This window comes from Cervus canadensis, chromosome 20 (genome assembly GCF_019320065.1).
Source record: "Cervus canadensis isolate Bull #8, Minnesota chromosome 20, ASM1932006v1, whole genome shotgun sequence".
Taxonomy (NCBI): Eukaryota; Metazoa; Chordata; class Mammalia; order Artiodactyla; family Cervidae; genus Cervus; species Cervus canadensis.
In genome coordinates this window covers 14,056,605-14,084,183 of record NC_057405.1, presented here as the reverse complement: position 1 = coordinate 14,084,183, position 27,579 = coordinate 14,056,605, and the positions used below count along the sequence as shown (strand labels likewise).

The 27,579-nt window shown below is 37.2% G+C and overlaps 1 protein-coding gene across 11 annotated transcripts in view; it reads right to left on the bottom strand.

The window, feature by feature from the left end:
- Window positions 1-27,579, bottom strand: part of PHF3 (PHD finger protein 3) — a 171,676-nt gene that overhangs the window by 75,095 nt on the left and 69,002 nt on the right. For 5 of the 11 annotated variants that reach the window (XM_043439435.1, XM_043439436.1, XM_043439438.1 and 2 more), the window contains 11 exons: window positions 25,301-25,484; window positions 22,304-22,451; window positions 22,065-22,221; window positions 20,724-20,840; window positions 18,593-18,724; window positions 17,881-18,016; window positions 14,412-14,607; window positions 13,469-13,616; window positions 11,103-11,192; window positions 8,910-9,105; window positions 5,869-8,697 (listed from right to left, as the gene is read on the bottom strand). In XM_043439435.1, the coding sequence (XP_043295370.1) occupies window positions 6,593-8,697; window positions 8,910-9,105; window positions 11,103-11,192; window positions 13,469-13,616; window positions 14,412-14,607; window positions 17,881-18,016; window positions 18,593-18,724; window positions 20,724-20,840; window positions 22,065-22,221; window positions 22,304-22,451; window positions 25,301-25,484 (3,609 nt within the window). In that variant the 3' untranslated portion in view covers window positions 5,869-6,592. Of the gene's footprint in view, window positions 1-3,328; window positions 3,486-3,990; window positions 4,047-5,868; window positions 8,698-8,909; window positions 9,106-11,102; window positions 11,193-13,468; window positions 13,617-14,411; window positions 14,608-17,880; window positions 18,017-18,592; window positions 18,725-20,723; window positions 20,841-22,064; window positions 22,222-22,303; window positions 22,452-25,300; window positions 25,485-27,579 lie in introns of those variants that run through there. The other 6 variants (XM_043439445.1, XM_043439444.1, XM_043439442.1 and 3 more) reach the window with 3 other exon arrangements.

Below are 27,579 nucleotides of genomic sequence, written 5' to 3'. Positions count from 1 at the left end.
AAGTTATCAAAAGATATTAGTTTTTTAAGTTAAAAAAAAAAAAAAAGCATATACATGTCACTCACAAATATAAATATCCTAAAAAACATCTAACAGAGTTGAAAGCAGTTACCTCTGGAGAGCAGTGCTAGCACTGTTGGGTTTTGTTTATAAACCTTGTAGAATTTCTTGACCATTTTAAGCCATGTACTTATATAACTGATCAAATTTTTTAAGTTAAACTTCATTTACGTTTAACTATTCAATTCTACAGGTCTCCAAATTGAGGTTAAAACAGGCTCTGAATAATGTTATTGAAAATTTTTGTCCTGATATCTGTACCTTTAAAAGCATAACTGAGGAAGTCCATTTTGCCCAAACATCCATTACCAACATAATTGTGAACAACATTTTCACCCCCTTCCATTTAGACTGGGAGGTAGTTATCATTGCTGTTGTTACTTAACATTTTCAGTTTGGGATTTATGACAATTTTGCCACCAAAAAAACCACCTGACAACACATGACTGACAGAAAGTACTACAGGTAGAATAGGACAGTAAGGAGGAGAATAATCTTAGTAATAAGGAGCATGTGTAAAGTTGAAAAGAAAAAATCTGTAATTTAATCTATTAAATGGAGAAAAGATTTTACACACATAGGATTGATGCACATTTAACTTCCCAGTGCGATATGTCCAGATTCCAGTCTATACAAAGAAGCTAGGTGAACAGTTTATCACTGCAGAATCTGAGATTTTTTTTTTTTTTTACTTACTTTTGCCCCTGTACTGCAATCAGAAAGCTAGTTTAGAAAAGTTCCAGAGCCAAGTTAAGAACTTTCGTGTCATTTGATGAGATACAAATGCCCCCAAACACACTATTCCCATCAACATTACAAAGTGTGTGAGCAAAATACAATGTAAGGCAAAACTGCAGAATGTCTATGCATTGATTCAAAGGTTTTGTTTTTTAACAGAAACCACACAACTCCAACATATGCTGAAAAACTGCCTTAAATTTGCTTTAGTCCATACCATTTCATTAACTTTGGAGTTACTGAGATCACAAATGCTCTAAATACTTTTTGACAGCTGACTTTTAAAGGTACCCATTTTACACGTAAAGGCAAGAAAGTTGTTCTAGGAAGGTTATGAAGGCTTCGCCTAAACCACATACCCTTCACATTTGGCTTCTCTTTGAAGAGTCACTTCCCAAAGTGTAGTTGAAGGACCCCTGAGGACCCCTAGGTATTTTCAGGGGATCCACAAAGAGAATGATTTCTTTCTCAACAACAAATCCGTGGGAAGTCAGATTTCCTTCATATTTCAAACAAAAATGACATTACTACTAAACATTAAATGCAGAAGAGAGTCCAGCCATCTTAAGTCAGATATTAGAGATGTAAAAATATGAAAACCACCACTCCATTAACTAAATTGACTTAGCTTGAAAGTTATTTTATATAAAATGTTATTAACATAGAATGAGATTACTGTCAAACAAGTATTTATTTTTACAATTAGAGCACTCAAAGCTGGTGTTCTGGGACAACCCAGAGGGATGGGATGGGGAACTGATTCATGGCTGATTCATGTCAATGCATGGCAAAAACCACAACATTGTAAAGTAATTAGCCTCCAATATAAATTAGCCTCCAAGATAAATAATTTTTTTTAAAAAGTGCTCATGATAAAATTTTGATTTCTAATATGCTAAGTATAGACAATTCATAAAAAAAAAAAAGCTCTTCAGAGGTCTCAATAATTGTTAAGAGTGTAAAGGGGTCTTGAAACTAGTTATCTTTGAGAACTGCTGCTTCTCACAGCTGGCATCTTACATTCAGATGCCTTCTACACCACACTGCAAGCACTGCTCACCACTGAATTCCAAGAACTGAGCAAATGCATGAAGAATAGGCACAAGACTGAAAATTGCAACCTAGAGTCTGTAGGTAAAATTCATAGGTCAAAATGGTAAAAATATTTTTTCACCTTAAAATGCAAAATTTCATGTGGTAAATTATCAACATTATAATTGTTTTTGCTATCCTAAAGTGATGACGGTGTTGAGGATGATTTCCTATGTGACATGCTTCCCCAGCACAAAATAAAAATAATTGATAAAAACCTTTCAGATAATTTTACTACAAATGGCATGATGCTTCTGTAACAAAAGTGTTGAATATAAACATGAGAACATTTTTTAAAGTAAGCTGAAATACCTTAGCCAAGAAATTGCACTTCTGGCTATTTATATAATTTTTGTGTTTCAACTCACACATTCATGTACCCTCTTGCTCTACACATGAGAATTATTGAAATTCTTTATGAAACAAATCAAAGAAATCAGGGTGTTTGGCACCTTCATAATAGCAGTAACCAATTTTACTCATGATTTGCTTTGGGAAACAAACTACTTGTTAACTGGTTAAGTCACATATAGCTGTTCTCAGTTTTTTTAACAGTGGCTGGGCATAAATCAAGTTTCGTGCATTCTAGGAGCTTGCTGATGAAGAACCAAGTCTTATTAAAGCAAATAGTTCAATGTATGAACACATCAGTTGCATTATATCCATCTCCTCAGATCCCTCTAAAACTTTAGGTCGGGTTGCCACTTACTAAAGACCACAAAGGGCAATAAACATAATCAACATCTGACTTTTATGTTATCACACATACAAAAACACGTTAATATTCAAGAAGCTTGTTACTCCATTTTCTTCTCTACTGTTTTTTTCCTTAACTTTTAAGCATTTACATGGCCTTAGATGTTTTATAATTCCAAAAGACTTGTAATTAAGATCTGGTTCACTACAATTTAAGCAAGTTAATAATGTAAATAATGGCCCTCAAAGTTGTAAATCTCAATCCCTGGAACTTGTAAATATGCTAGGTTACACAGGGAAAGGAGACTTAAGGTCACAGATGGAATTCAAGTTGCCAATCAGTGGAGCATAAAGTAGGACTGTCCTGGACTATCTCTATAGACCCACTGTGCTCACAAGGGTCATTAAAAGTGGAACAGTAAGTAAGAAGGGCCAGACATGGCAGAAAGTAAAACTCATGCTGCTGACTTGGAAGCTGGAGAGAGGGGCAATGAGGCAAGGCAGGCGGGTGGCCCACAGAAGATGGAAAATGAAAGGAAATGAGTTATTTTCAAAGCCTCCAGATAAGGAATGCACCCTCTGACACCAGAGATACCCATCAGACTTTACTTCATAGAAGTGTAAGATAAATCTGTGCGATTTCAAGCCACTAAGCTTGTAATAATTTGTCACAGCAGCAAAAGGAAACTAATAAAAGAGGACTGGCAAACGAGGATTTGAAATGAATACAAACTTTGCACACCTGTACAGAACCCACAGACTTTTGGCCATGTCTTCTTGCTCACTCTGAGGCATGGGTGGTCCACAGGTAGATAAGACGGCAGGAAAAAGGGCTGTGAAAGGCGAGTGCACTCATGAGTCCCTCTTCCTTTCTCCAGCCTCAGAGAACAACCACACCACTGGACGTTGGAGGAAAAGTAGAACTGAGCTAGGACTCCAGTTCTGACAACAGCAATATAAACTCAGGGCAGTACAGTTTCTGAGTAACAGTTTCCTCAGCTCTAAGGTAAGTCTTCATCTTGCAGGCTGACCAAGGTTCACATAAAGCACTCAGCATGAGGTCTGACCCACAGAGGGTACATGGAGGCTTTCTTACTGACACAAGGATTACAAGGAGTGGACTAGATAAGCACTGAGACATCCTTGTATTTTACTTAGCAAGTATTTAAACTATCATAAGATTCTTCTATATTTTTTAAAGCCTCAAACTGCTTTTAAAGAGCAGGCTTTTGTTAAAACAGGAGAAACAGAAAGATGACTTTCACTAGTTTGTGTAAGGATGGTTGGTAGGTGAGACAAAGCATGAGAATGGCTTTGGAGCTACTGCTCCTCACTGAAAACTTTTCTCATTTTCCATTTCTTTCCTCACAAAAGCCTCAAAATACTCAATATACCCATACTTACTCTCCACAGTAGCCAGTCCCTGGGGTTAAGAGACCTGGTTCCAGCATTCAGTAGCCCTGCAATCCCAGAGGATGGTCATTACTAACAGAGAGCTATATGAAATCTACCATGATTCTACTAGACATGAACAAAGAATTATATACATTTCCCAGCTATATGTATAAAAACTATTTGCTAAGAGTAATCAAAAACTGACTTAAAGGCTTTCCTCAGTTGGTTAACCCATTCTTCTTTACTTGTATCTTGCAGAAGAAACCTGTTGTCTGATCAGTTGGATCAGTGAAAGCACATTTACTGAGATACAAATAGTTGATTTTCTATACCTGTGGATTTTCATCTTTGAATTCAACATCAGATGGGGGAAAAAAGTTCCAGAAAATTCCAAAAACTAAAACCTGAGTTTACCGTACACTGCAAACTATTTACATAGCATTTGCCTCATATTTACAACTATTTATATAGTATTTACATTGTATTAGACTTACAAAATTTTAAGTAATCTAGATAGAGATGATTTAAAGTATGTAAGTATATAGGTTATATGCAAATTTATGCTCTTTTATATAAGGGACTTGAGCATCCATGGATTTTGGTATCGGTGGGAGTGTCCAGGAACCAGTTCCCCACTCATTACCAAGGGATGTATGTGAAATAAAAAACCTAGGGTTTCTTTGGTTTGGGGCTTTTTTTTTTTTTTTTTTGGTAAAACCTTAATAACAATTTCTTCATAATGATGCAAAAGCTGACTGACCTTAGTTTTTTTAATCTGCACTGATTTGTTTTCTAACAAGCTAGTTTCCAAAAGAAAAGGTGCAAATTAAAAAAAAAAAAAAAAAAAACACTTTTATTGTTTCAGAACCTATGCTGTATGCTGTCCTTAGCCCCTCAGTTGTGTCCGACTCTTTGTGACCCCATGGACTGTAGCCCGCCAGGCTCCTCGGTCCATGGGGATTCTCCAAGCAAGAACACTAGAGTGGGTTGCCATGTCCTTCCCCAGGGGATCATCCCAACTCAGGGAATGAACCCAGGTCTCCTGCATTGCGGGCAGATTCTTTACCATCTGAGTCACCAGGGAAGCCTGTTTCAGACTCCACATGATGATAAATTTCAGAGGATAAGGAAAACAAAAAAAGGGATTTCAAGTTGCTACAAATTAGACAAAATGATTTGGTTTTGAATTTCCACTCATTTTCTCTCCAGTTAAAAACAGCAAGGCTGATTCAGTTTCAAAACCCATTATCTGTAAACTTTTTAGGAAAACAAAGTTATCTTCTTAATTTTGTGAAGTCATGTGTATTTTTCTTCACTAATACAGGTAAATAAAAATACTGGCTTTTCTTTCTCTCCTTTTGGTCTCAAGGATTAGCATCATTTGGTAGCTACTACTTTAAATTAAAGCAATCAATACAGCATTATGCAATTTAGGGTGGAAATAAATTTAGGTTTGGATTAACAATAGCCTCCCTGTGCTTTCAAGAAAAATGAGCATACAACATTATAGTTATTTACTCCCCAAACAAGCTAGGGCTAATTACACATTTTACAGAGAGATTCACATGTTTCTCTTAAATAAAAGTTCTATGGTCTTACAATTATTAGTCAGTGTATCAAATTTTTATGGTGCACCAGTTTTCAGAAACATACCTATAAATTGGATTACAGCTGCAGTTTTTCAGCAGTAGCTCTAAATTCTAGTCTTGTCAGAACTACATGATTTATCTCAATAGTCTATAATCTAAGATAAAGAAATCATTTTCCCCCTCATCTTACTCAGCCTATATGCTCTTGGTTGAGTAAGAGGAGAACAATGTCTAAAGGTATTTAAAGCCTCAAAGAAGAAACTCTTTTACTACTGAATTTCAAATCACACACACAAAATAGGTGAGAAATTCTTTTATCATATTTGGAATCAAAATATCCCTTAAAATATTTACATTTTACAGTAAAAAGGATAGCAAAACACAAGATCATGTACAAGCTTAAGTATTCAAGTTTCTGAAGAGCCAAAAAGAAAAGGAAAATAATGGACTAGCACAAAGCTGTAGCACAATAATAAACGCCATCAGTGAGTGCAGATTAAAAGCAATACATGTACTCCTTGGGCTTCCAATTCTTGGGTCAAAAACTGCCGAATGAAATGATTAATATAATCTGATTACAAAGTTGTTTGGCTTTTTGTTGCTCCTCTAGAGTTTCTTTAAAAACAGTGCAATTTAAAACAAACTTACAGAGTACACATTACTCTCAAATTAGTCATTATAGAAAGGATATTCACTAGAGGTGGTAAATATATTCCACAGTTAAGCATATTTACCAATTAAGGAATAAAACTAAAATTTCTAAGCCTTTATTGCATATTAATAAAACAAATCTTTGAATATACAGCAATGTAAATTTTTAAAAATATTAAATTCCTGTAACTAGGGCTGTTGGTATGAAGAAGGGATGATGAGCACTGGCACAGAGCACTCTGCACCAACACACACAATTTATTCTTCTGCAAACCACCAATATTAGAAACTGAAAGGACGGCACGGTCCGAGCAGGCAGTCACGCAGGTTCAGACGCGACAGGGACAGTCGCTGAGCGCCCCGCAGCCGCCTCACCTCTTGCTCCTGGCTCTCTCGGCGTGGTCCCTGTCTCTGTGGTGCCGCTCCCGGTCCTTCTCGCCATCTCTGTGCTTGCTCTTCTCCCGCTCCTTCTCCGCGTCCTCGCCCTTCGGCTTGTCGGCCTTCCTGTCTGCACTCCTGCTCTCCCTGCCCGCCCTGCCGTCCGCCCCTCGCTCCCCGTGAGGCGGCCGCGCCCGCTCTTTATCCTTATGCCCCTCGTCTCTGCCCTTCCTGTCTCTGTCCTTGTCCTGGGCTCTGTCTCTGCGCCTGTGCCTTTCAGGTTCCTGCTCCCACTCCTTCTCGTGGCGCTCTCTTCTCAGGTGGTGTGAGTCACTGTAAAACCTCTGACGATCCCCCTTACCCCTGTTAAATGGTCTGTCCACTTGCTGCTGGTCTTGCCTACCCCAAGGGTCACTATGGCGCCGTTCCGGCCTCCGAATGTCTTTGACTTGGTAAAAATTCTGTGGGCCCAGATACCTTGACGCTTGTGAGAGGGGACCCATCACACGCTGCGGCTGGCCGGTCAGATGAACAACAGGTGGCCAGGGAACCAAGGGATTTGGGGCAAAGCCAAAGCCTGGAGGGGGAAGTAATGGGGGTGGCAAATGTGGCGGAAATCCAAACATGCTTTGTGGGGGGAAATTAGGAGGTCCTGGAAATGGAAACCCAGGTGGGCTAGACTTCAGATGCTGAAGGCTGGGTTGCTGCGGTCTTATGGGTGAAAAGTTTGCACCTGTTCTGGGGCTGGTGCTTCTGGAAGTGAAACTGATGCTTTTAGAAGGAAATTCGGATTGACATGTGTTTCCAGCCTCAAAATGAGATGCTGCTGCTGCTGATCCTCTTCGAAATGGGTGCACAGTTTCAATATTTTGCATTAAAATCTCCTGTAAGGGTTTTGCTTGCTCCACTTGAGAAGACTGTATGTTTTCTACCGATGGCGAGTCTTGTACAGCCCCTGAATCGTCACTCTGCTGAACACAAGAGCTTTTCTCTACAGATGGCATCTTCTCCTCCACGCTGCTCTGCTCAGTTAAGTGCGATGGGCCAGGAAGAGGCGGTTTCTCTCCATGACGGCAGCCTTCTCCTTCTCTGTTTTCCGGAGCAGTCACCTGCTGACTTCTTCCAGCTGCTTGCCGAGGATCCCTTTTCAGGTTGATAAACTGCGGGGCCCTTGTTGTGTTAGTAACAGCATTTTCACTGCAACTCACATTACCATCTACGTTTCCTCTCCCTACACTAGACCTACAGGGAGGACTAGTATTTGAAGTCCTGTTATCTTGCACATTATTCTCTTGATCTTGTAGCAGCTGTTTTTTTAACACTCTCTCTTTACTCTCCACAGTATCCTCCTGTTTTGACTGAATCGATAGATTTGTTAGGAATGCTTCTGTAGAAACGTCTGGTGGTTTACCTCTGAGACTAAGACTTGTCACAGGCCCAGCAGAAGCGGAAGAGACCCCCAGGGCGGACGCCTCTTCTCCTCCCACCACATTATCTGTCAGTTCTGAAGGGTTATCTCCTTTAACTTTCACTTCCTTCGCTTCACCATCAGTTGCTTCTCCTGTATCTATCGTCCCTGCTTTTGGATTAGCTTGCTCATTTATAAATGGAATTTCTTTAAGAGTATTTTGTTCTGTCCCTAACTGAGCTTGTTCGTATGTTTGACCAGTGGTGCCCAAAAGGCTCTGAAGAATATCATCCACAGGAAGAGGTTTATTTGCCAATTCCAGAGTAGAAGGTTGATTTTCCCAGCCAATTAAGACCCCAGGAAGGAATCTTAAAGGTTTTGGTGGTTCCTGTTTGGTGACTTCCAATAAAGGTTCAATGACTGTTGGAAAGTCTTCCTGAAGAGTCTGCTGAGGCTTATTTCTCTGTTTATGCAATACGGTTGTAAAAGAATTAAAAAAGTCATTTTCTTCCTCTGCTGCTCCCTCTGTGGAAACTTCTATCTTACTTTTTTTATCAGGCGGCAATGTTACTGGTACGCTTTCAGACATCTCAGCTGTGTGACCAGCACCACCACTGGCACTATGCTGCCGCTTCAGTTTTTGACGAATAATTAAGCCCAACAACAGATTAGGTCTATGCAATTCAAGGCCTGTACAAAATCAAAAACATCAATCAAGAGTCATTTTCAATCACTATAATAAACAGTAAAATTTTGCTTACTACAGTCTCCTAAACAAGTGCCTGTTCCTGTCTGGGCAGATTCTGAGGGCCAAGTCCCAAGAAGGAAAGCAGGCTCAGCTTTCCCACTCGGGCCGTCTCACCCCATTTCATTCATATTCTACTAATTAAACAGATACCTACCAGGTCCATCAAAGGGCACGAGAGGGTGTGGGATTTTATCCGTGGCACCCAGAGGGATGAGGTACATGTCTTTGACCTGCTTCATGTTGTTAGCGGCCACTCCATAGCGCTTCCTGCTACTGAAGTATGCAAACAGCAAAGTATAAGAAATTTGATCTTCTTCAGTCACAGGTGTGAAGCGAACCACACAAATCTCCTATTCAAGAAAATAACAAATAATAAAAATAATAACCTTAAACAGTAGCTTGGTTTTAAATACCATTCTCAATTATAATAATCTATTGAGTTTTCTGACACTTACCAAGTAATAACATGGCTTACCAACTTAAATGCAGATGTGAATACTATAAGGAAACAACTTTTAGGGAAAGATCTTTGCTGATCCACAGGTGGATCTTTTTTATCTGAAAGTGTTTCACAGAAACTCAGTCCTAAAGTAATCAATTTGTTCAAGGTGACACACTTATCAGTGGCAAAGAAGATATTTAAAGCCACATGTCTTGATATCTATACTATGTCCTGATTTCCAATGTTATAACTTCTACAGAGAGCTGTCTATATTCTCAGCACACTGCAAATTAATAGCAGCCACCACTGCCCCACTATGTACAAACACAGAGAAATGCACAAGTTCACTGATAATCCAACTTAGAGGAACTGAATCTATGAATAAAGGGGGCTGAGTGAAATGACCTCAAATACACATAGGCCATAAATTTTATAAAATCATTTGGCTTACTCAGAAACTTACTTGCTTGCCTCTGAGTTCTTGGCTTTGTTTCAGATTAAAAAAAAAAAAAGTCCCAATTTGGTGTTAATTTGGTAGAATGAAAAACAGATATTTTTTCATGAAAGTATACAATCAAGAAGTGGAGAGCCAGGTGAACCACAAAGCCTAAACTGATGCAAGACCCCAGGAGGAGAGCCAGTGAGCTGGACTAAAACTCCACCTCTTAGATCTGTCACCTCGAATGCTTTTATCTGGAGGCAACAACTGTGACAGTGTCTTGGTCAGTTCTAGATGGAGGCACACTATGCCATATTTGTGGTAATAAATACCACATCTGGGGGGCAGATGAAGAGCAATTCCTCAAATGTCCAAGAGTAATACTTCCCAACACTTTCCTGATTTCCACTATCATAAGAAAGTGAAAGCAAATAAATAAAACTTTTCTTACAGTGCTTCAAAGTTTTATCTGTATTCTAACACTGTATTAGTTTAAATTCTACAATCTATATTGGGAAAAAAAAATATTTTCAGCTGAAGAAAATCCATCTTGAATTTTTACTAACCTTACTAAAGACTTCTGATCATAAGAGAAAAAAATTAATGTTCGTTTATTCAAGATATATTTTTTGAATGTCTGTAACATGCTGAGTATTAACATCCTTGGAGAGAAAAATGATTTCTTCTAATGATTAAATATTCCTGTGTAGCAGTGTTCTATGAGTTAAAGAAATGATAGAAGATACAGAGATAAAAGAAAAAGAGAAATATTGCTATAAAGGCTATTAACTATATCCCAATATCTATCCTCCTCATTTCCTACTAGAGAGCCCTCTTAACCTTCAGTTGGGCACATGGCCATCCAACAGAGATCACAATTCCCAGCCTCCTAACAGTGTATAAGCAGTTGGAGGAAGTGAAAAGAAAACCACACATTCCAGCTCTTGCTTTTAAAACAACTCAACAGCCATTTCTCTTGTTTTCCCCACTTGGAGCTGATAAATCAGCTTTGACTTTGACTGACTGCTAAGGGCCACAGTCTTAAAAACAGTAAGACAGAAGAGCCCAATCCATGAATAATCTAACAACTGCAAGACTGAACTACAGACCTACCTAATGTAACAGGAAAAGTTTATTTTTTGAGCCACTGTATTTTAGGATCTCTGTCCCAACAGCTTAGCCTGTGCCCCAACCAAAACAAATGTCTATAATCAAAGCAAGGCAACATTCCAGAATGAATCTCAATACTTATTCTATAACATTCCTTTTAAAACAATGATAGAAATCAGAGACAGCATATCAAAAGCAGGAAAAGATAAAAAACTAAAGGAATAATGGCTTTGAGCCTTAGCCAATGGCATATTATGTCAATTTAGGTCCACCCTAGGGGACCTTGCATAGAAATCTCAGTGGTTTACTTTTCAAATATTTTTACATACTGGTAGAGAGAAAAAAGTTCTCCTCACCTTGGTTCCTGAGGCTTTAATTTTTTCCACATAATCCCAAACTGTCTGAGGTGATATCCTACCACCTACTTGAATACTATCTGGTAGGTCCTGTGGTAAAAAATGAAGGTGATCAATGTATACAGTTTATCTTCATTATAATATCTATACCTCATACAAATTTAGCTCTAAGACTAATTTGAAAAAGTGACTTTAAAAAAGATTATAAAATACATCAACGAATATAAGAAAATATAGGGATAGCAGTTAGGCTTTACCTCAAATGTCAACTCCAAATGACTGAAGTGGATGCTCAAATACAATTAAGAAAGACTCTCAGGTCAAGAAAAAGAAGCAGCGCCAGCATCCCATTCTGACAACCCAGGAAGAGTACAGCAGGCTTCAGAGTATTAGGGGGTACTGTTTTCCCCATCCTTTTTTTTTTGGTCATAGTGAACTGGGGTATGCCTTAATCACTAACAGCTGGATTTCAGAAGTTATCAAGTTTAACTATACAGTATACTTTTGCACTGTATACTGTGCAAAAGAGAATAACATTGTAATAATGCAAGGTTCATTTTTTTTTAAAGGTTCAATCTTTCTGAGAACAGAGGACTATACATAAAATCAATTATGAGGTGTGTAGTTAAGAATATTTGAAATTTTTTTTTTTTAGAATATTTGAAATTTTAATCAGTATATTTGTTTTTCAATGAAGACAGAAAAATCGTAATCAATATTAATTCAATTAAATTTAAATAATTAATTGATTTAAATAGTTTAATTGGAATTTTAGTCCAAATCAAACTAGAAATAAGTAGGAAGCAGAGGTGGAGTTCTGAGAAACAACCACATATAACCTGGCTCAGAAAAAAGAATATTTTTGTTTAAAATCAAAAGGTTTCCATAGTTTAGGACTTAATTACTCATTTCAAAGAAAAGTTATTTTCACTGTGGACTGATCTAGAAATTTAGAAGACTAATTATGCTATAAGAAAATCATAATGGGTCTATTGAATTTTTTTCTTATAAAATCAATGTGGTCTAAAATATTACTTCCCAAGCAAACTATATGCAAAAGTAACAATTAAGTTGTTTATTAATTAAAAACACAACTGGACAAATAAGCTGATAGAGATTAGATAAGCAATATTACACGGACTTAAATTAATTTCATTCTAACACAAAGAAGAGTTTATCTTAGTCTTAAAAGAAAACTGGCATATGTAAGATTTGTGTCTTATAAAATACTGAAAACTTTGCCTTTATGGTCAGCAGCCTGAGAATGGATAGAAAACTTAATGTTAAATAGCATAATAGCAAAATATAATCTCAACAAAAATAGAGTACACATATACTGATTTATTTTCCTTTTTGCATAAACACAGAAAAGTACAACTATTCAAATGATATTTAAAAAGTCGACTTTCTCATTTATCACATTACTAATATCGTATATACCATAGTACTGCTGCTGCTGCTAAGTCACTTCAGTCGTGTCCGACGCTGTGTGACCCCATAGACTGCAGCCCACCAGGCTCCCCTGTCCCTGGGATTCTCTAAGCAAGAAGTACTACAGCTGCTTATTTCCCATAAATGCTGCTTAACAGTCCTTTCCTATTGTCTCAGGTATAAAACCAACCAAGGGCACCACCGCAGCAACCATGGTCACTGATCTCAGGACTGTCAACTAGCTGGAAAGTTTCAACTAGGCAGTTGACCCTTGAACAACATGGGGATTAAAGGTGCAGTTGATCATATCAGTGTTACACATAGTCAGCCCTCTGTATTCACAGTTTCATATCTGAGGATTCAACCAACTGAAGATAATGTGGTACTGTGGTATTCACTATTGAAAAAATTCATGTATAAGTGGACCCAAGTAGTGCAAACTCATGTTACTCAAGGCTCAACTGTGGTCTTTATCTCATTCACTGAAATGGGCAGGTAAGAACCACAGTCGTGAAGTTGTGGAAATACAAGCAATGGGGGAATCAGAAGACCTGTTAACAACGAAAAGTCTTCGCAACAGACTAGCACTGGAGGCCATAAACATGTTAATCTTTCATGTAAGTCTGTATTTCAAGAAAAACTTAGATATCCATGCAAAATATCCATTAATTTTTAATTGATATAGTGAGTACATCTTGGAAAGAGTACAAAACGTGGATTTAAAACTTTCAGAGCACAATTTTCGATAGTTCTAAAACTCCATTTGTGAACTCGTAATTACATTAATTCAATGTTTAAGAGTCACTGTCAATAAATACTTTTACCAAGAACGAAAATAAATATTTTTACTATTGTATTATGCTGTTTCCTTGCCTTTTGCCTTCAAAAACATATATGCCAACTCAGGCATAGAAGAGCAGAAAAGTTCACAGTACCTCTGTCAAGTATTCAGGGGAACCAGATACTGGGTAGGCTTTGGTAACAAATTTTGCTACAGACGGCATGTTGATAAAACCTTTCCAGATGAAGTTCAATCGAGCCAGGAAGGTACACTCAACTTCAACAGTTCCAGGCATCTCTGGACTAAAAAAATGACATTAAGAAATTTTCAGCCTAAAGATCTGCTCATGATAAATGCATATTCTACTTGCTCATCAATTGTTTCTACTTTAGCATGTCAAGAAGGCCAAAGCAGGACTTCTCTGGTGGTCCAGTGATTGGGAATCCATCTGCCAATGCAGGAGACACACATTTGATCCCTGGTCTGGGAAGACCCCACATGCCACAGAGCAGCTGAGACCATGCACCACAAACACTAAGCCAGCACCCTACAATTACTGAAGCCTGCATGCCTAGAGCCCATGCTCCCCAAAAAGAGAAGCCCCACAATGAGAAGCCCATGCATCGCAGCTAGAGAAAGCCTACATGCAGCAAGAGACCCAGCACAGCCAAAAGTAAGTAAATGAACCAAAGGCCAAAGTACGTAAAGCTATGATTAAAGAGTTTATATTTTCACTTCATGAAACATACTCATATTAACATAGTCATGTTTTACATGATTTTCTTCTAGACTGGCTTAGGTAGACTAAAATGGGGTCCAGAAAATGCAAGCAATTTTTCTTTAATGACTTATTTCTTGCCTCTTAGGACTAATATAATGAAAGATAGCTTTAAAGTCAAAGATAGCTTTAATACTCAATTCTAACTTTTAGAGTCTTTAAAAATCTCAATTAGTTGAAAATATAGGGAGGTACAGTTACCATCTCAAAAGAAAGGTTCCTTTCTTAAGAAACATGTCACTTTTCTGTTTCTGAAGACTTCCAAGTAAAATCTAGCAAAGAGGTATAAAGATTAGAATTTATAACTAAGGGAAATTACCGTGGAGCAGGAGAGAATGTTGACTTCGGAGATTCTTGTTTCTCCTCTTCAAAGAATTCAGAGGCCAAAATATTTGAGGTCGAAGACAAAGCATCTGCTATACTTTCTGCTTCATTGTCTGAATGTTTACGAGATACACCAACAACAACTTTCACTTTTTTTGGAGAAAGATCATCTACAGGTGGTGCCATTCGACCTAAAGCCAGAAAACACCAAAATAGACCATTTTTGTAAACTGAAATTTCTGTAACTTTATCCATCTTCATTTCTAGAGTTATTCACTTTCCCTGACTGCATTACTGCATAGCAGGGGTAGTTTTTAACTATCATCATTTTCACAATGATTTATGGAACTTACCTCTCTTATTGATGTGGAAAAGGAGAACATTAAACAACTCAGACAAGCTTTTGAAAAGGAAACATTATAACCATACCCTAAAACAGGTAGTCTAATACCCTAGAAAACATTTTTTAAACTAAACTACACCAAATTCCAACAGTCTTGAGAGGTAATGTGACCAAGTAAAACAAATCTGTATCCTACATCATATTACATACAACAGCAATTCATGACATATGCAAACTGCAAAGTGACTTAGTTATTTCAGTTCAGTTCAGTTGCTCAGTCATCTCCGACTCTCTGCGATCCCATGAATCGCAGCACGCCAGGCCTGCCTGTCCATCACCAACTCCCAGAGTTTACTCAAACTCATGTCCATCGAGTCGGTGATGCCATCCAGCCATCTCATCCTCTGTCATCCCTTTTTCCTCCTGTCATCAATCCCTCCCAGCATCAGGGTCTTTTCCAATGAGTCAACTCTTCGCCATCAGGTGGCCAAAGTATTGGAGTTTCAGTTTCAGCTTAAGTCCTTCCAATGAATACCCAGGACTGAGCTCCTTTGGGATAGACTGGTTGGATCTCCTTGCAGTCCAAGGGACCCTCAAGAGTCTTCTCCAACACCACAGTTCAAAACCATCAATTCTTCGGTGCTCAGCTTTCTTCACAGTCCAACTCTCACATCCATACATGACCAGTGGAAAAACCATAGCCTTGACTAGATGGACCTATGGACCTTTGTTGGCAAAGTAGTGTCTCTGCTTTTTAATATGCTGTTTAGGTTGGTCGTAACTTTCCTTCCAAGGACTAAGTGTCTTTTAATTTCATGGTTGCAGTCACCATCTGCAGTGATTTTGGAGCCCCCCAAAATAAAGTCTGACACTGTTTCCACTGTTTCACCATCTATTTCCCATGAAGTGATGGGACCAGTTATCATGATCTTAGTTTTCTGAATGTTGAGCTTTAAGCCAACTTTTTCACTCTCCTCTTTCACTTTCATCATGAGGCTTTTTAGTTCCTCTTCGCTTTCTGACATAAGGGTGATGTCATCTGCATATCTGAGGTTACTGATATTTCTCCCGGCAATCTTGATTCCAGCTTGTGCTTCTTCCAGCCCAAAGTTTCTCATGATGTACTCTGCATATAAGTTAAATAAGCAGGGTGACAATATACAGCCTTGACGTACTCCTTTTCCTATTTGGAACCAGTCTGTTGCTCCATGCCCAGTTCTAACTGTTGCTTCCTGACCTGCATATAGGTTTCTCAAGAAACATACTTTCTTGAGATAACTAAGGTAAAAACCTTAGTTCTTTTTTACAGTTTTACCTACAGAACTAGTTTTACCTACAGAACCACAAGAAAAAAATCATTCCACCTTTCTAAAAATAGGTCAAGTCTAGTAGGGTTTAACAATTGTATTGTGGGCTACCATTAAATCTGAGATATTACAATATTAAATATTATATTAATTATAAGTGTTACACTGTTAATCATTAAAATTAATAGGTTCAAATCAATAGAAAAATTACTAAGATTTTTCCCAGACAAAACAAACTAATGAGTATACTAAAAATACTATGACACTATAGGTAGCTTTCTTCAGAGATAACAATATCTAAAAACACCCTGTCTTTAAGTCTTTACCATTGTATACATTGTAAAAATGTGATCACACCATTCTGAGAAGACATGTTATTCCTATTATCAGAAAGTTACCAAATTTATAATACATTTCAGTCAGTCTCTAATACAGTGGAGGGTAGCATACTGATTAACCTGAAGAATCTTTCATCTTACTGAACAAAGTACGTTCAGTATTCCTTTAGCATACCACAGTAAAAAAATTAAAACTGAGAGCAACTCTAGAGTTAATTTAAAGAACTCTTAATCCCCCATCTCTACCAATAAACTGAATATAAACTCTTTGTCAACACATTCCATTTTCTTTTCTTCACATCCCCATTTCTTATGCCCTAAATCCAGCATTCTGTCAGTATTACCTGAGTATCTCAAAGCTTACTGACCTCCACCTCCAATGCTTCCACTTTGAATAAAACCATTTCATCTCTGTCTTGTACCAGTGCATAAAGGTCTACCACTTAGCTTCCTTCACCATAATCTCTACTCAAAGTTAGAGAAATCTTCAAAAATTCCAATCTGATCATGTCATTCCCCTGCTAAACACCCTTCAATCACTATCTACTGCTCTTAGATAAAAGACTAAAATCCTTAACATGGCCTACCAAAGTAGCCTTTCAGTAGTTTTCATTGTAATTTGTAAAGTATATTTTATATCATGATCCATAACTCACATACATACACACTCCACATACCCCTGTGTGTTTATGATGTGTGTAATACATGTATGTATGCATGTGTGGAGGGAGTTTTTTGGAATATGGCAAATAGATAGGAAAACAATGGAAACAGTGACAGACTTTATTTTCTTGGGCTACAAAATCAATGCAGATGGTGACTGCAGCCATGAAATTAAGACACTTGCTCCGTGGAAGATAAACCATGACAAACCCAACACAGCATATTAAAAAGCAGAGGCATAACTTTGCCAGCAAAGCTGCACTTTTTTTCATTAGTCCTGTATGGATATGAGGGTTGGACCATAAAGGCCAAGCGCCTTCATTGGAAGGACTGATGCTGAAATTCAATACTTTGGCCACCTGATGGGAAGAGCTGACTCATTGGAAAAGACCCCGATTCTGGGAAAGATTGAAAGCAGGAGGAGAAGGGGACGACACAGGATGAGATGGTTGGATGGCATCATTGACTCAATGGACATGAGTTTGAGCAAGCTCCGGGAGATGGTGAAGGACAGGGAAGCCTGGCATGCTGCAGTTCATGGGGTCGCAAAGCGTCAGACACAACTGAGCGACTGAACAACATAGTCTCTCAAAATTGTACTTATCTTTATCAGTGCATTCACTGCAATGCTTCCCATTTTCTGTTTTTGTTTGTTCTGAAATGCTAGTCATTACTCACTAAACTTGTTTCAGTACTACCCTTTAAGTCATAGACTGACTCACACCAACACCAGGGAAACAAAACCAACTTAAATCACAAGTGTCCAGATTTCAAAATAAAAGCAACATTTTAGAAAGAAATAATTCCAATTACCTATGCAAATTTTGCAGTTAAGATCAAAAAGATGCTGTCTGTGTTGACCAGTGGTATCTTTAGACATCGAGTCAATCTCTCCTTTTTGTTTTTCAGATCCTTCTGTCTTCTCCATTGACTTACTAGCTGTAGGTTCCTAACAAAAGTGAAAGTAAAAATTAGGTTAACAGAAAAAAGTTGGCCTCAGTTATTTATGAACTTGTATTTCATACTGTTATTTTTTTCCCAAAATTAAACTATACCATTCATAGGTTGTTTCTCACTATTTCTTTAAAAAGTAAGTGCTAGATGTTAATTATAACATAAAATGGAGTAAAAACTCAAACAATCCTATTCTCCAAGGCCTCAAATAAGATTTCATATTATTACCTCACTGATATTTGAAAATAAGAAAAGTCACACCACATCTCGAAATACAGTCGGCCTAAGAAGCACCTACAGAGTTTAAGGACTAAAATTTCTAAGTCATAAAGACCCTAGGAATCTACATTATCAAATGTTTAACTGTCTGTGTCTGTGATGCAGGTGGTCTGTATGCTTCATAGAGAGAAACAATACTTTAAACACTCTCAAAAAACCATCAAACTACATAATAAACACACAGTTTAAAAAATTATTTTTTCTACTTTAAGAATATTAGCCAAATAAACCTTTTCTGAATCCTCATGTTTTGGGCACTATAAAACATGCTATTTTTATCATCATAATTTACCTGAATCTCCATGGCTGCCTCCTGTTCTTTCATTGGAGCATCACTCTCAATTTCTATCTCACCTTTATGTGTTATTTTTGTGATAGGTCGTCTTTCCACTTCTCTCTGCTCTTTCTCAATCATCTCTATGGTCTAACAGGAAATATTTTAAAGAAATACTTTACAATTAAAATCATAGATGATTTTTAACCTTTAGTTTGTCAAAAAACAAATATATACTGAGTACTTGCAAATGTCAGAGACTGTTTTAAGTGCTAGGGTTTTAAGAATGAGACCTCATATCTCAGCCCAGAAAAGTTTCAATGTATAATGTGTGTCTTTGTGTGTGTGTCACTCAGTCGTGTCTGACTCTTGCGACCCCATGGACTGTAGCCCACTAGGCTCCTCTGTCCAAGGGATTCTCCAGGCAAGAGTACTGGAGAGGATTGCCATTTCCTTCTCCAGGTCAACGTATAGTAACTAGAGGCAACTGAAGTGCAACGTTATTTGCAAAGTGATAAAACATGATATTTACATTTAAAATCTGCTTTCTGATCTACTATTTTAGCAGCTGCCACAGAGAAATAAATGAGAACAAGTTCCTCTTAGGTTCTTAACCTGATGTTCTAACATTCCCCAGAACAGTAATTTACTCAAATAACAAAAAAAGGCAGTCTTCCGTCAGTGGTCTATTGATGGAACATACTTGGTTACAGTGAACAACCTCAGCAATAAAACCTAATAAACAAGTAAGCACAAAAAGAACAAGTAAAAGGAAGTTGACAGTGGAAAGATAGGTCCAGTCACTTGTCCTGCCATTGTTAAGCGCAAATTTTCCTTAAAGAAAGAAGTCTCCATGCAGATGATACTTGCAGGCATAGATTCAAAGCAGAAGCAAGGCATGTGCATATCTGGGATTCAGAGGGAAAAAAAGAAATGGTGATACTATTTGCAAAATAAGGGAAATTACACAGAGTGAAAGTGAAGAAATATGTGAATGATGTGAATGAGTGCAATCTATCAAATTAAGGCCTCTTGCACTTCGAACCAAATTTGGTAGAAAATCAATTTGGAGGCTTAAGATCAAGTATATCATGGACAATTAATATGAACTATAAGGAACCAGTATTTTCTAGAATAAAGGGCTACCACTCTAAGTTTGTTGTAATAAAAACATGGGATAATGTGGCCATCTTGCTGTCACAGTAACTCAAAGATGCATATTCACCTCACCTTCAAAGGTATATCAAATTCACAAACCCCAAATGAAAACTCTTGGCATGGTGACTTTCAGGATTTTTCAGTTTCAAAATGCAATACGGTGTACATACTACATATGTTATATAATACACTAGTTAGGTCTCGAACTTCGCCATTTAACAAAAAGTATTTCTGTGAATATGAACTTTCATATATGACACTTCAGGATCACATTTATCAATAAATTTGTAACAGGGGAAAAAGAAGCTCTTATTTTTCAAAGCTTTTGGTATTTGAAACTGAGTATTATGAGGTTATAAACATAAACTTTTTCATTCTGACTTAATTTGGCTCCACAAATTACCAAAATTCATAATCTTCAAACTGTGCTTCTGAAATGTGCAAATATGAGAATAGATTGACCAATTTTTCCATCCTTCTGATTTACAAAATATAAGGTTATGAAAGCTGATAACTGGAGGAAATGAGGAAAAAGCAGAACAGAAAAAGAAAAAATTTAAGAATAGGCTAGTGGAGGATGAGGAGAAGGCAATGGCACCCTACTCCAGTACTCTTGCCTGGATGGAGGAGCCTGGTGGGCTGCAGTCCATGGGATCGCTAAGAGTTGGACACGACTGAGCAGCTTCACTTTCATTTTTCACTTTCATGCATTCGAGAAGGAAATGACAACCCACTCCAGTGTTCTTGCCTGGAGAATCCCAGAGACGGGAGAGCCTGGTGGGCTACCGTCTATGAGGTCGCACAGAGTCGGACACGACTGAAGCGACTTAGTAGCAGCAGCAGCAATGGAGGATGAGTAATGAGAAGTACAGAACAAAAGGTCTATAACTGTGTACTCTGAGTTGAATTTCCTCTGTGGATATACCTTTTCTCTGTGGCTAAAAAATGTAAGTTTTAATACAGACAAACACATATTCATAGATAATCTTACATGTCTGTTTTCTCTTCGTCTCCAAGCAGCTAACTCTTTAGAAGCTAGCTCTTCTGGACTCATTCTGATAAGGTGATCAGGGGTTACTTCTCCTTTCAGCACTTTTTTAAATAATATCTGGAGGTATTTAAAAATGGGAAGGAGAGAAAAACATTTTTTAAAGAAGGAGAAGCTGCTGTATAGAAACTTATCATAAAGATGCAGTTTTGAAATCTGATTTATAATGTTTAATGATTCACATATCACCTACTGCAAAGAGAATAAATGACAGCCTTGTTCTAGAAACATCATATAAGGCAGCAAAATAAACATTTTGTATAAAAATCAACACATAATGGAGAAGCATGTATAGTGGTGAAGTTATTACAACACCTATCCAAAATTGTATTAAGTCTTCCCAGGAACACATACTATCACAACAGCCAACCCATGACTACATAAAAGCTACTGCCTAAAGGAACTTTACTGAATATGGTCTTTCATATTCTTAAAACTTCATATCTTTAAATCCTAACATGCTTGGAGGGAACTCCCAGGCAAAGAACCAATTGCAAGAAAAAACCTAAAGGAAATAAATATTTACTTGAAGAAAAGTTTTCAGATTATATAATTCAAAAAGTATCTGATCCACTGGACTGTGACAGCAGAATTTACATGAAGATTTTTCTTAAGTAATTGTTAGAAGACTTCAAGAAAATATCTCATATCACACTTACAGCAAGTATCATTACACAAACTGTTGCACTGATGTGAAAACCTTGTAAAACTTAATATTTAAGGAGTTTGAATCTACACCCACAGACTCTAAGTCCCAAATAAAAAACCCTAGGAAAAGATTAGGTATTCAATTAAAGTTTACTCCATTGCTAAAAGATTTTTAAAATTAAAGTCATTTTTAATTAATAACTATTTTAAAAGCTATCTTTTTATCAAAATGTAAATTATTTTCTTAAGCAGCATAGCTCTACTTTCAAATTTAAATCAGAAAGTATTAATTATAGTGTTATGAATTTTGCCTTAACAGATTTTTGAAGATTACACAGGAATGAATTTTTTAATAAACTGGATTAGACAAAAGACATTAAGCAAAGAATTTACATAAATCAGGTTAAGATTTATTTAGTATTTTATATTTTAAAAGAGACTGTATAACACTAGTCACCACTGTACAGAATTTGTAACTCAATTCAGTAGCAAGAGACTTTATTAAAATTACTGGTCTCACTTCAAGAAATAAATTATAGATCTATTGTGTTAAATTATAAACCCCTACGTATTGTGTATGTTCTCAGTAGGAAAGCTGGGAACATAAATGTCCAGACATGAACAAAAGATACTTACATTGTTCTTAGGATCTTTCAAATTGAACATCAAACTTCTATATTTGTTCTTATATTTAGCATCTGTGTCCCGAAAAAAAGAGAAAAGCTCTTTTTCAATTTTTGTGGCAACTTTTGCTGCCTTTTCCTCTGGTACCTTCAAATTTGAGTCTGTAAGTCTTAAAATTAGAATAATTCAATTATTTTTCAAATACATGAAGTGTATACTATTCAATCTTCTACAGTAGCAATATGTGTTACCTTTTCATAAGAATGTCTTTTAGAGAATGCCGGACACTCTGTCGGATCTGGTCTGTGGAAGGCTTGGAAGCAGGAACGGCTATAGGATGCACACCAGGCAGTCCCTTTTCAGTTTTCTTCTTCTTTATCTCTTGCTTCTCATGAGCACCTAATTTAAATAAATATCAAAACTCACTAAGCTGCTTTTAAAAATATATTTTCCTTTTTAATGTACAATATAACAGAGCTAACTGATTAAGTATCACTACTTTTAGGGACTTCCCTGGTGGTCCAGTGGTTAAGACTCTGGGCTTCCACTGCAGGGGGTGCAGGATCGACCCCTGGTTGGCAAACTAAGATCCCATGTGCCATGAGAAAAAAAAAATCACTATTTTCAAATCATTAGATCAGAATCCATATCCCACATTGAAATATTCTTGACAAGGAAATTCTAACCTATGTATGGTGACAGATGTTAACTAAACTTATTGCAGTGGACCATTTTGCAATATATACATATATCAAAACATTATACGGTACAACTGAAACTGTTATATGTCAATTACACCTAAAAAAAAAAAGTTCTAAATGAATTTTACTTAAAAACTAAGTTCCCGTGGAGAAGGGAATATCTATGTCGTTGTTTAGTCACTCAGTCGTGTCCGACTCTTCTGTGACCCCATGGACTGCAGCCCACCAGGTTCCTCTGTCCATGGGATTTTCCAGGCAAGAATACTGGAGTGGGTTGCCATTTCCTTCTCCAGGGGAGCTTCTTGACACAGGGATCAAAACCATGTCTCTTGCAGTGGCGAGCAGATTTGCTACATTGGTAAAAGCAATAACCTGGCGAAAGCTAACTTTTATCCTTCACCCAAATACCCTACAAACAGCTAAAGATAACTGGAGAAAACAAGCACTGGTGCTAACAGACCTCACTTTAAATTTATAACCAAAAATCTCAAGTGGATACTTCAATCTACTGCCCTAATCCTATTAAAACATCCTAGAATTTTTTTTGCTCTCCCACTTTCCAAAACATGTATTTTAGGCTTTTTCTTCTTTCTTCTCAAACCAATAATACCTGCCTCTCCAACTTCAACCTCGCCTGACTTTCTCACTTCATATTTCACTAAGGAAACAAAAACAATGTCACCTATTTTCTCATCACGAAACCTACTAACTTCACTCACGCATCCCTGCTCCTTCTGCATGCAGCCTTCCTACCATTACAGGGCATCAGCTGTCCTTTCCTATGACCAACCCCTCCGGGGGAATCCCATCCCCTCTGATCTCTTCAAGGACTTTGAACCTCAACCATCACCTCTCTCCTACGTCATCAAATTCTCTCACTACTGGATCATTCCCATTAACCTTACAAACATGTTATCTCCTTAAAGAGAAATCCTGACCTCAAATCCACCTCAAGTCACTCAGGTCATGACACCATTCCTATCTCCTTTAACAGCAAACGTCCTAGGAAGAGTTATGCACAATCACCATCTCCACTTCCTCACCCTCCATTCTTCCTTCTGCCACTACAACTGGCTTTTGTCCCCACTGGTTGGTTGGATGGTACAGTCGCTAAGTCATGTCCGACTCCTGAGACCCCATGAACTGTAGCCTGCCGGGCTCTTCTGCCCATGGGATTCTCCAGGCAAGAATACTGGAGTCGGTTGCCATTTCCTTCTACAGGGGATCTTCCCAACTCAGGAATCGAACCCAGGTCGCCTGCATTGCAGGCAGACTCTTTACCAACTGAGGTATGAGGGAAGCCCAAATAGCTATCTAGATTGCATCTGACAGTTGATCATTACCTTCTTCTCAGAACTTAACCTGGCCTCCAGGTCGCCATGGTCTCTCAGTTCTCTTACATCAAAGGCCATCTCTTGATCTCCTCTGCTGGAGCCTCTCTCCCGCCCAAGTTCTAAATGCTGACATGCCTGAGGACTCTGCTTCTGTCTCTTCATCCTCAAACTTGCTATGTAGCTCTTCACATTTAAGTGCATGCTTTAAAGTAATGACTACGCACCAATAAATCCCAAATTTATACTCCATGGCCCAAAGTCCAGACTCATCAGCCAAAGATTTACTCTAAATATCTCCTTGTCTCTTAGTAAGCATCTCAAAATACCCAAAACATAATTTTTCAATTTTTCCTCCCCAAATCTCTCTCATCTCCACAAAGAACACCAACACTGATCTAATCATCTGCTAAGACTCTTTTTTCTTTCACCTACCTGTATCTAACCAGTCAGCAAGTTCTTCCAAGCCTACTATAAAACTATCTGAACCAGACCACCTTCACCACCCTCACTGTGCTGTTTTCAGGCTACCATCCTTTCTCCTAGATCCTGGTAGACTCCTAACCAGTCCACTTTCCTTCTCTCCTATTCCCTGACAGTCCAGTCTCCACAAAAAAAAAAACCCAGTGAGCCAGCATTCCCTTGTACAAATTCCTCTAAAGGCTCCCCACTCTATTCAGAATAAACTCCTGTCATGGCCTCAGAGTTTCTACATAATTTTCTCTCAACTCACCTTCTGCCACCATTTTACCCTTCATGTATCTGTAACATTCTAAGCATTCCACAGGGACCTTCTTGCTCCTCAAATGCAGACTGCTTCCATTTCAAAGCCTTCAGCTTGGCTGTGCCCTCTGTGGATTCCTGCCTCCAAAACAATTCTGCTTTCCTTCAGATCCCACAGCCTCCATTTTCTTCAAAACAAATTCCTCCCATTCTCCTTACCCTTGACTCTCTATTCCATTATTCAAGCTTTTCTTCAGTGCCTAAATTCTCTAAAATAGCACACCATTTTATTTGTCTCCCTATTATCTGCCATTTCCCATTAATATTTAAAAGCCATGAGGGCAGGGGTCTTATCTTACTGAGGTCATTAGTACTTCCCAAAAATTCCGAACAATAACAGCTTATTTCAAGTAAAGTCAATCACCTAAACTATTTTTCTTGCCATTAAAATATAAAAACATTAGTATACAATAATTTCTACTGTTCTTACTACCTGGTTTTGAAGCTTTTTCTCCTGTGCAAATAACAGTTGTAGACTCTTTTGTCATTTTTTCACTTTTTTCCTCTGAGGATCTCCGAGGTAACACTGGTTGTCCCATCTTTCGAAAAGGTGCTAGCTGCCATTTTTTAATTTCACTATCCCTACATTCTGATGAGTTTTTGCCTTCACCAGATTCCTAGGAAAAATAGTATTTAATTCATTAGAATGAAAACTACTAAACTATCTTTAAAATACAAAGCAAGCTTCATGACTATGTAGATGAAACAAATTAAACCTAATTAGTATGACAACTTTTTAAGATATCAAGCATACCCCATTCTTTGGCCCAGTAACTGTTCTGTGAAGACATACATTAACTCTGAACAGCAAAAAGGACCTCCATCCTTTCATCCAAAATTCACCTGTTAAGGACCTATTTTCTGCAGAACACACAGTAGTCTATAAAGGGAACTAAAAAACACTAAGATTATATTCCCAGTAATTGTACTAGAAAGACAAATATAAGATTTCCTTTCGTCAGCTGTGGATATGAAAAAAAGAAGGGCAGGGAGAAATTGTAAAGATATCAATTATCTATATTTTTCTTTACTACTATGTAGAACAAACAAAGTCATATTTACCTATAAAAGTATCAAATGTTCAGTGTAGTTATAATTATAACCCACAAAGAACTACAAATGAAACCAGAATTTGGAAAGCCTTGGAAACAAGTAATATCATATTAATAAGAACATCATGTACAGAAATAAAATCATAGTTTCTAGGAAGACAGTATATGCCAAAAAAAACTGATGTTCTCTGGACTGGGAATCCTCTTCTTTATTTACTTGTGTTTATTTTCTACCTCTCCAACTAGAGTTGAGAGCAGGAACATATTTCAATCAGTGATACATACTCAAATCTGGTATCATGCTTGGCACACAACAGGAACCCAATAAATAGTTCAACATAAAATCATAAGAAGTGATCTTTAAAAAGCATATTCCATAAACTAAACTCAGACCAGTTCAAAGATTCAACAATTCAACATGAAAAAGAAAAGGAAGCAGTAATCACTTCATTCATGTATTTATTTACAAAATCAGACTAACCTCAGTTCCTTAACTGGTTAAGACTGGCTAGAGGGTTTCTCAAAACAGTCAGTGTCAATGCTTTATAGTATCTTTTTAGATAAGATGGAGATTATCCACAAAACAATAAGCTCTATTTCTGAGTGGCCAAGAAACTGTACCCAAGAAATGATGATTAAACATTAAAAGAACCTTCCCAAAGGCTTGTTATAAACTGTTTGCGACAGCACTCTCAGTTCTATATTATCGATTACTTTGGTGCTAATCAAATCAACAGAAAAAAACAGCAAATATTAGAAGGACATAATCTAATTCTCAGAAAGTCTTGGCAGACAGAAAATGTTGGATGCCACAAGGATTTGGCAAACTGGAACTTAATACAGATTTGTCACATAAGGTGGTTCTGGAAGAACTGTATTTGTAAATAACAAAGTTTTAGAGAAAACATGCTTATGTTCTTCAATCTGAATGGTCAGACTAAAAGATTTCCAAGGTTCCTTTCAACTCTATAACTTGTGTTCACTGTATCTTGGAATTATTATATTTGACCATCCATATATGTTTGTTACCAGTGTTTCCTCCCTAGAGCTACCTACAAGAATAACCAATGATTAAAAAAAATCATAGTAAAAAAAAGGTAGACAATGAAAATAAAACTTAATTAGATAAAGTTTAATTAGATAAACTTAATTAGATAAAGTGTCCTTTATACACTTCTCCTGTAACTGACTAAATATCTTAAAATTTCTATTTAGAAAATACAGTAGTTGAAAATGAAAGATGAGGGGAAACTAACTTTTTAAGACACCACATTATAAGGGAGGAATTATGAAGTAAGGCTTCCAAGCAAATACTGGGAACAAAAATCAAAAGAAATTAAGATTACATTTCCTCAGAGAGAACTCTTGCACTTGAAAATAATAATTCTAAATGTGGTTTTAAGGATTCACAGATATTTATGGACTGAACAGCATTTTAGAAAAACTTCTCAACAAGCACAATTTATCTCTAGCCCCAAAAGATCACATACACATTCTATCCCTGAAAATCCAAATACCAAACTAGAGACTAGACAAAGACTTAAGGAATAAGTCTGCATATTTCAAAGATGTCACTAACCAGTTTCACCAAAACTAACAAAACATTTTAAGTAAACCATTTTTGTGGAAAAATAAATGTGCAAATGTACACTACAACACT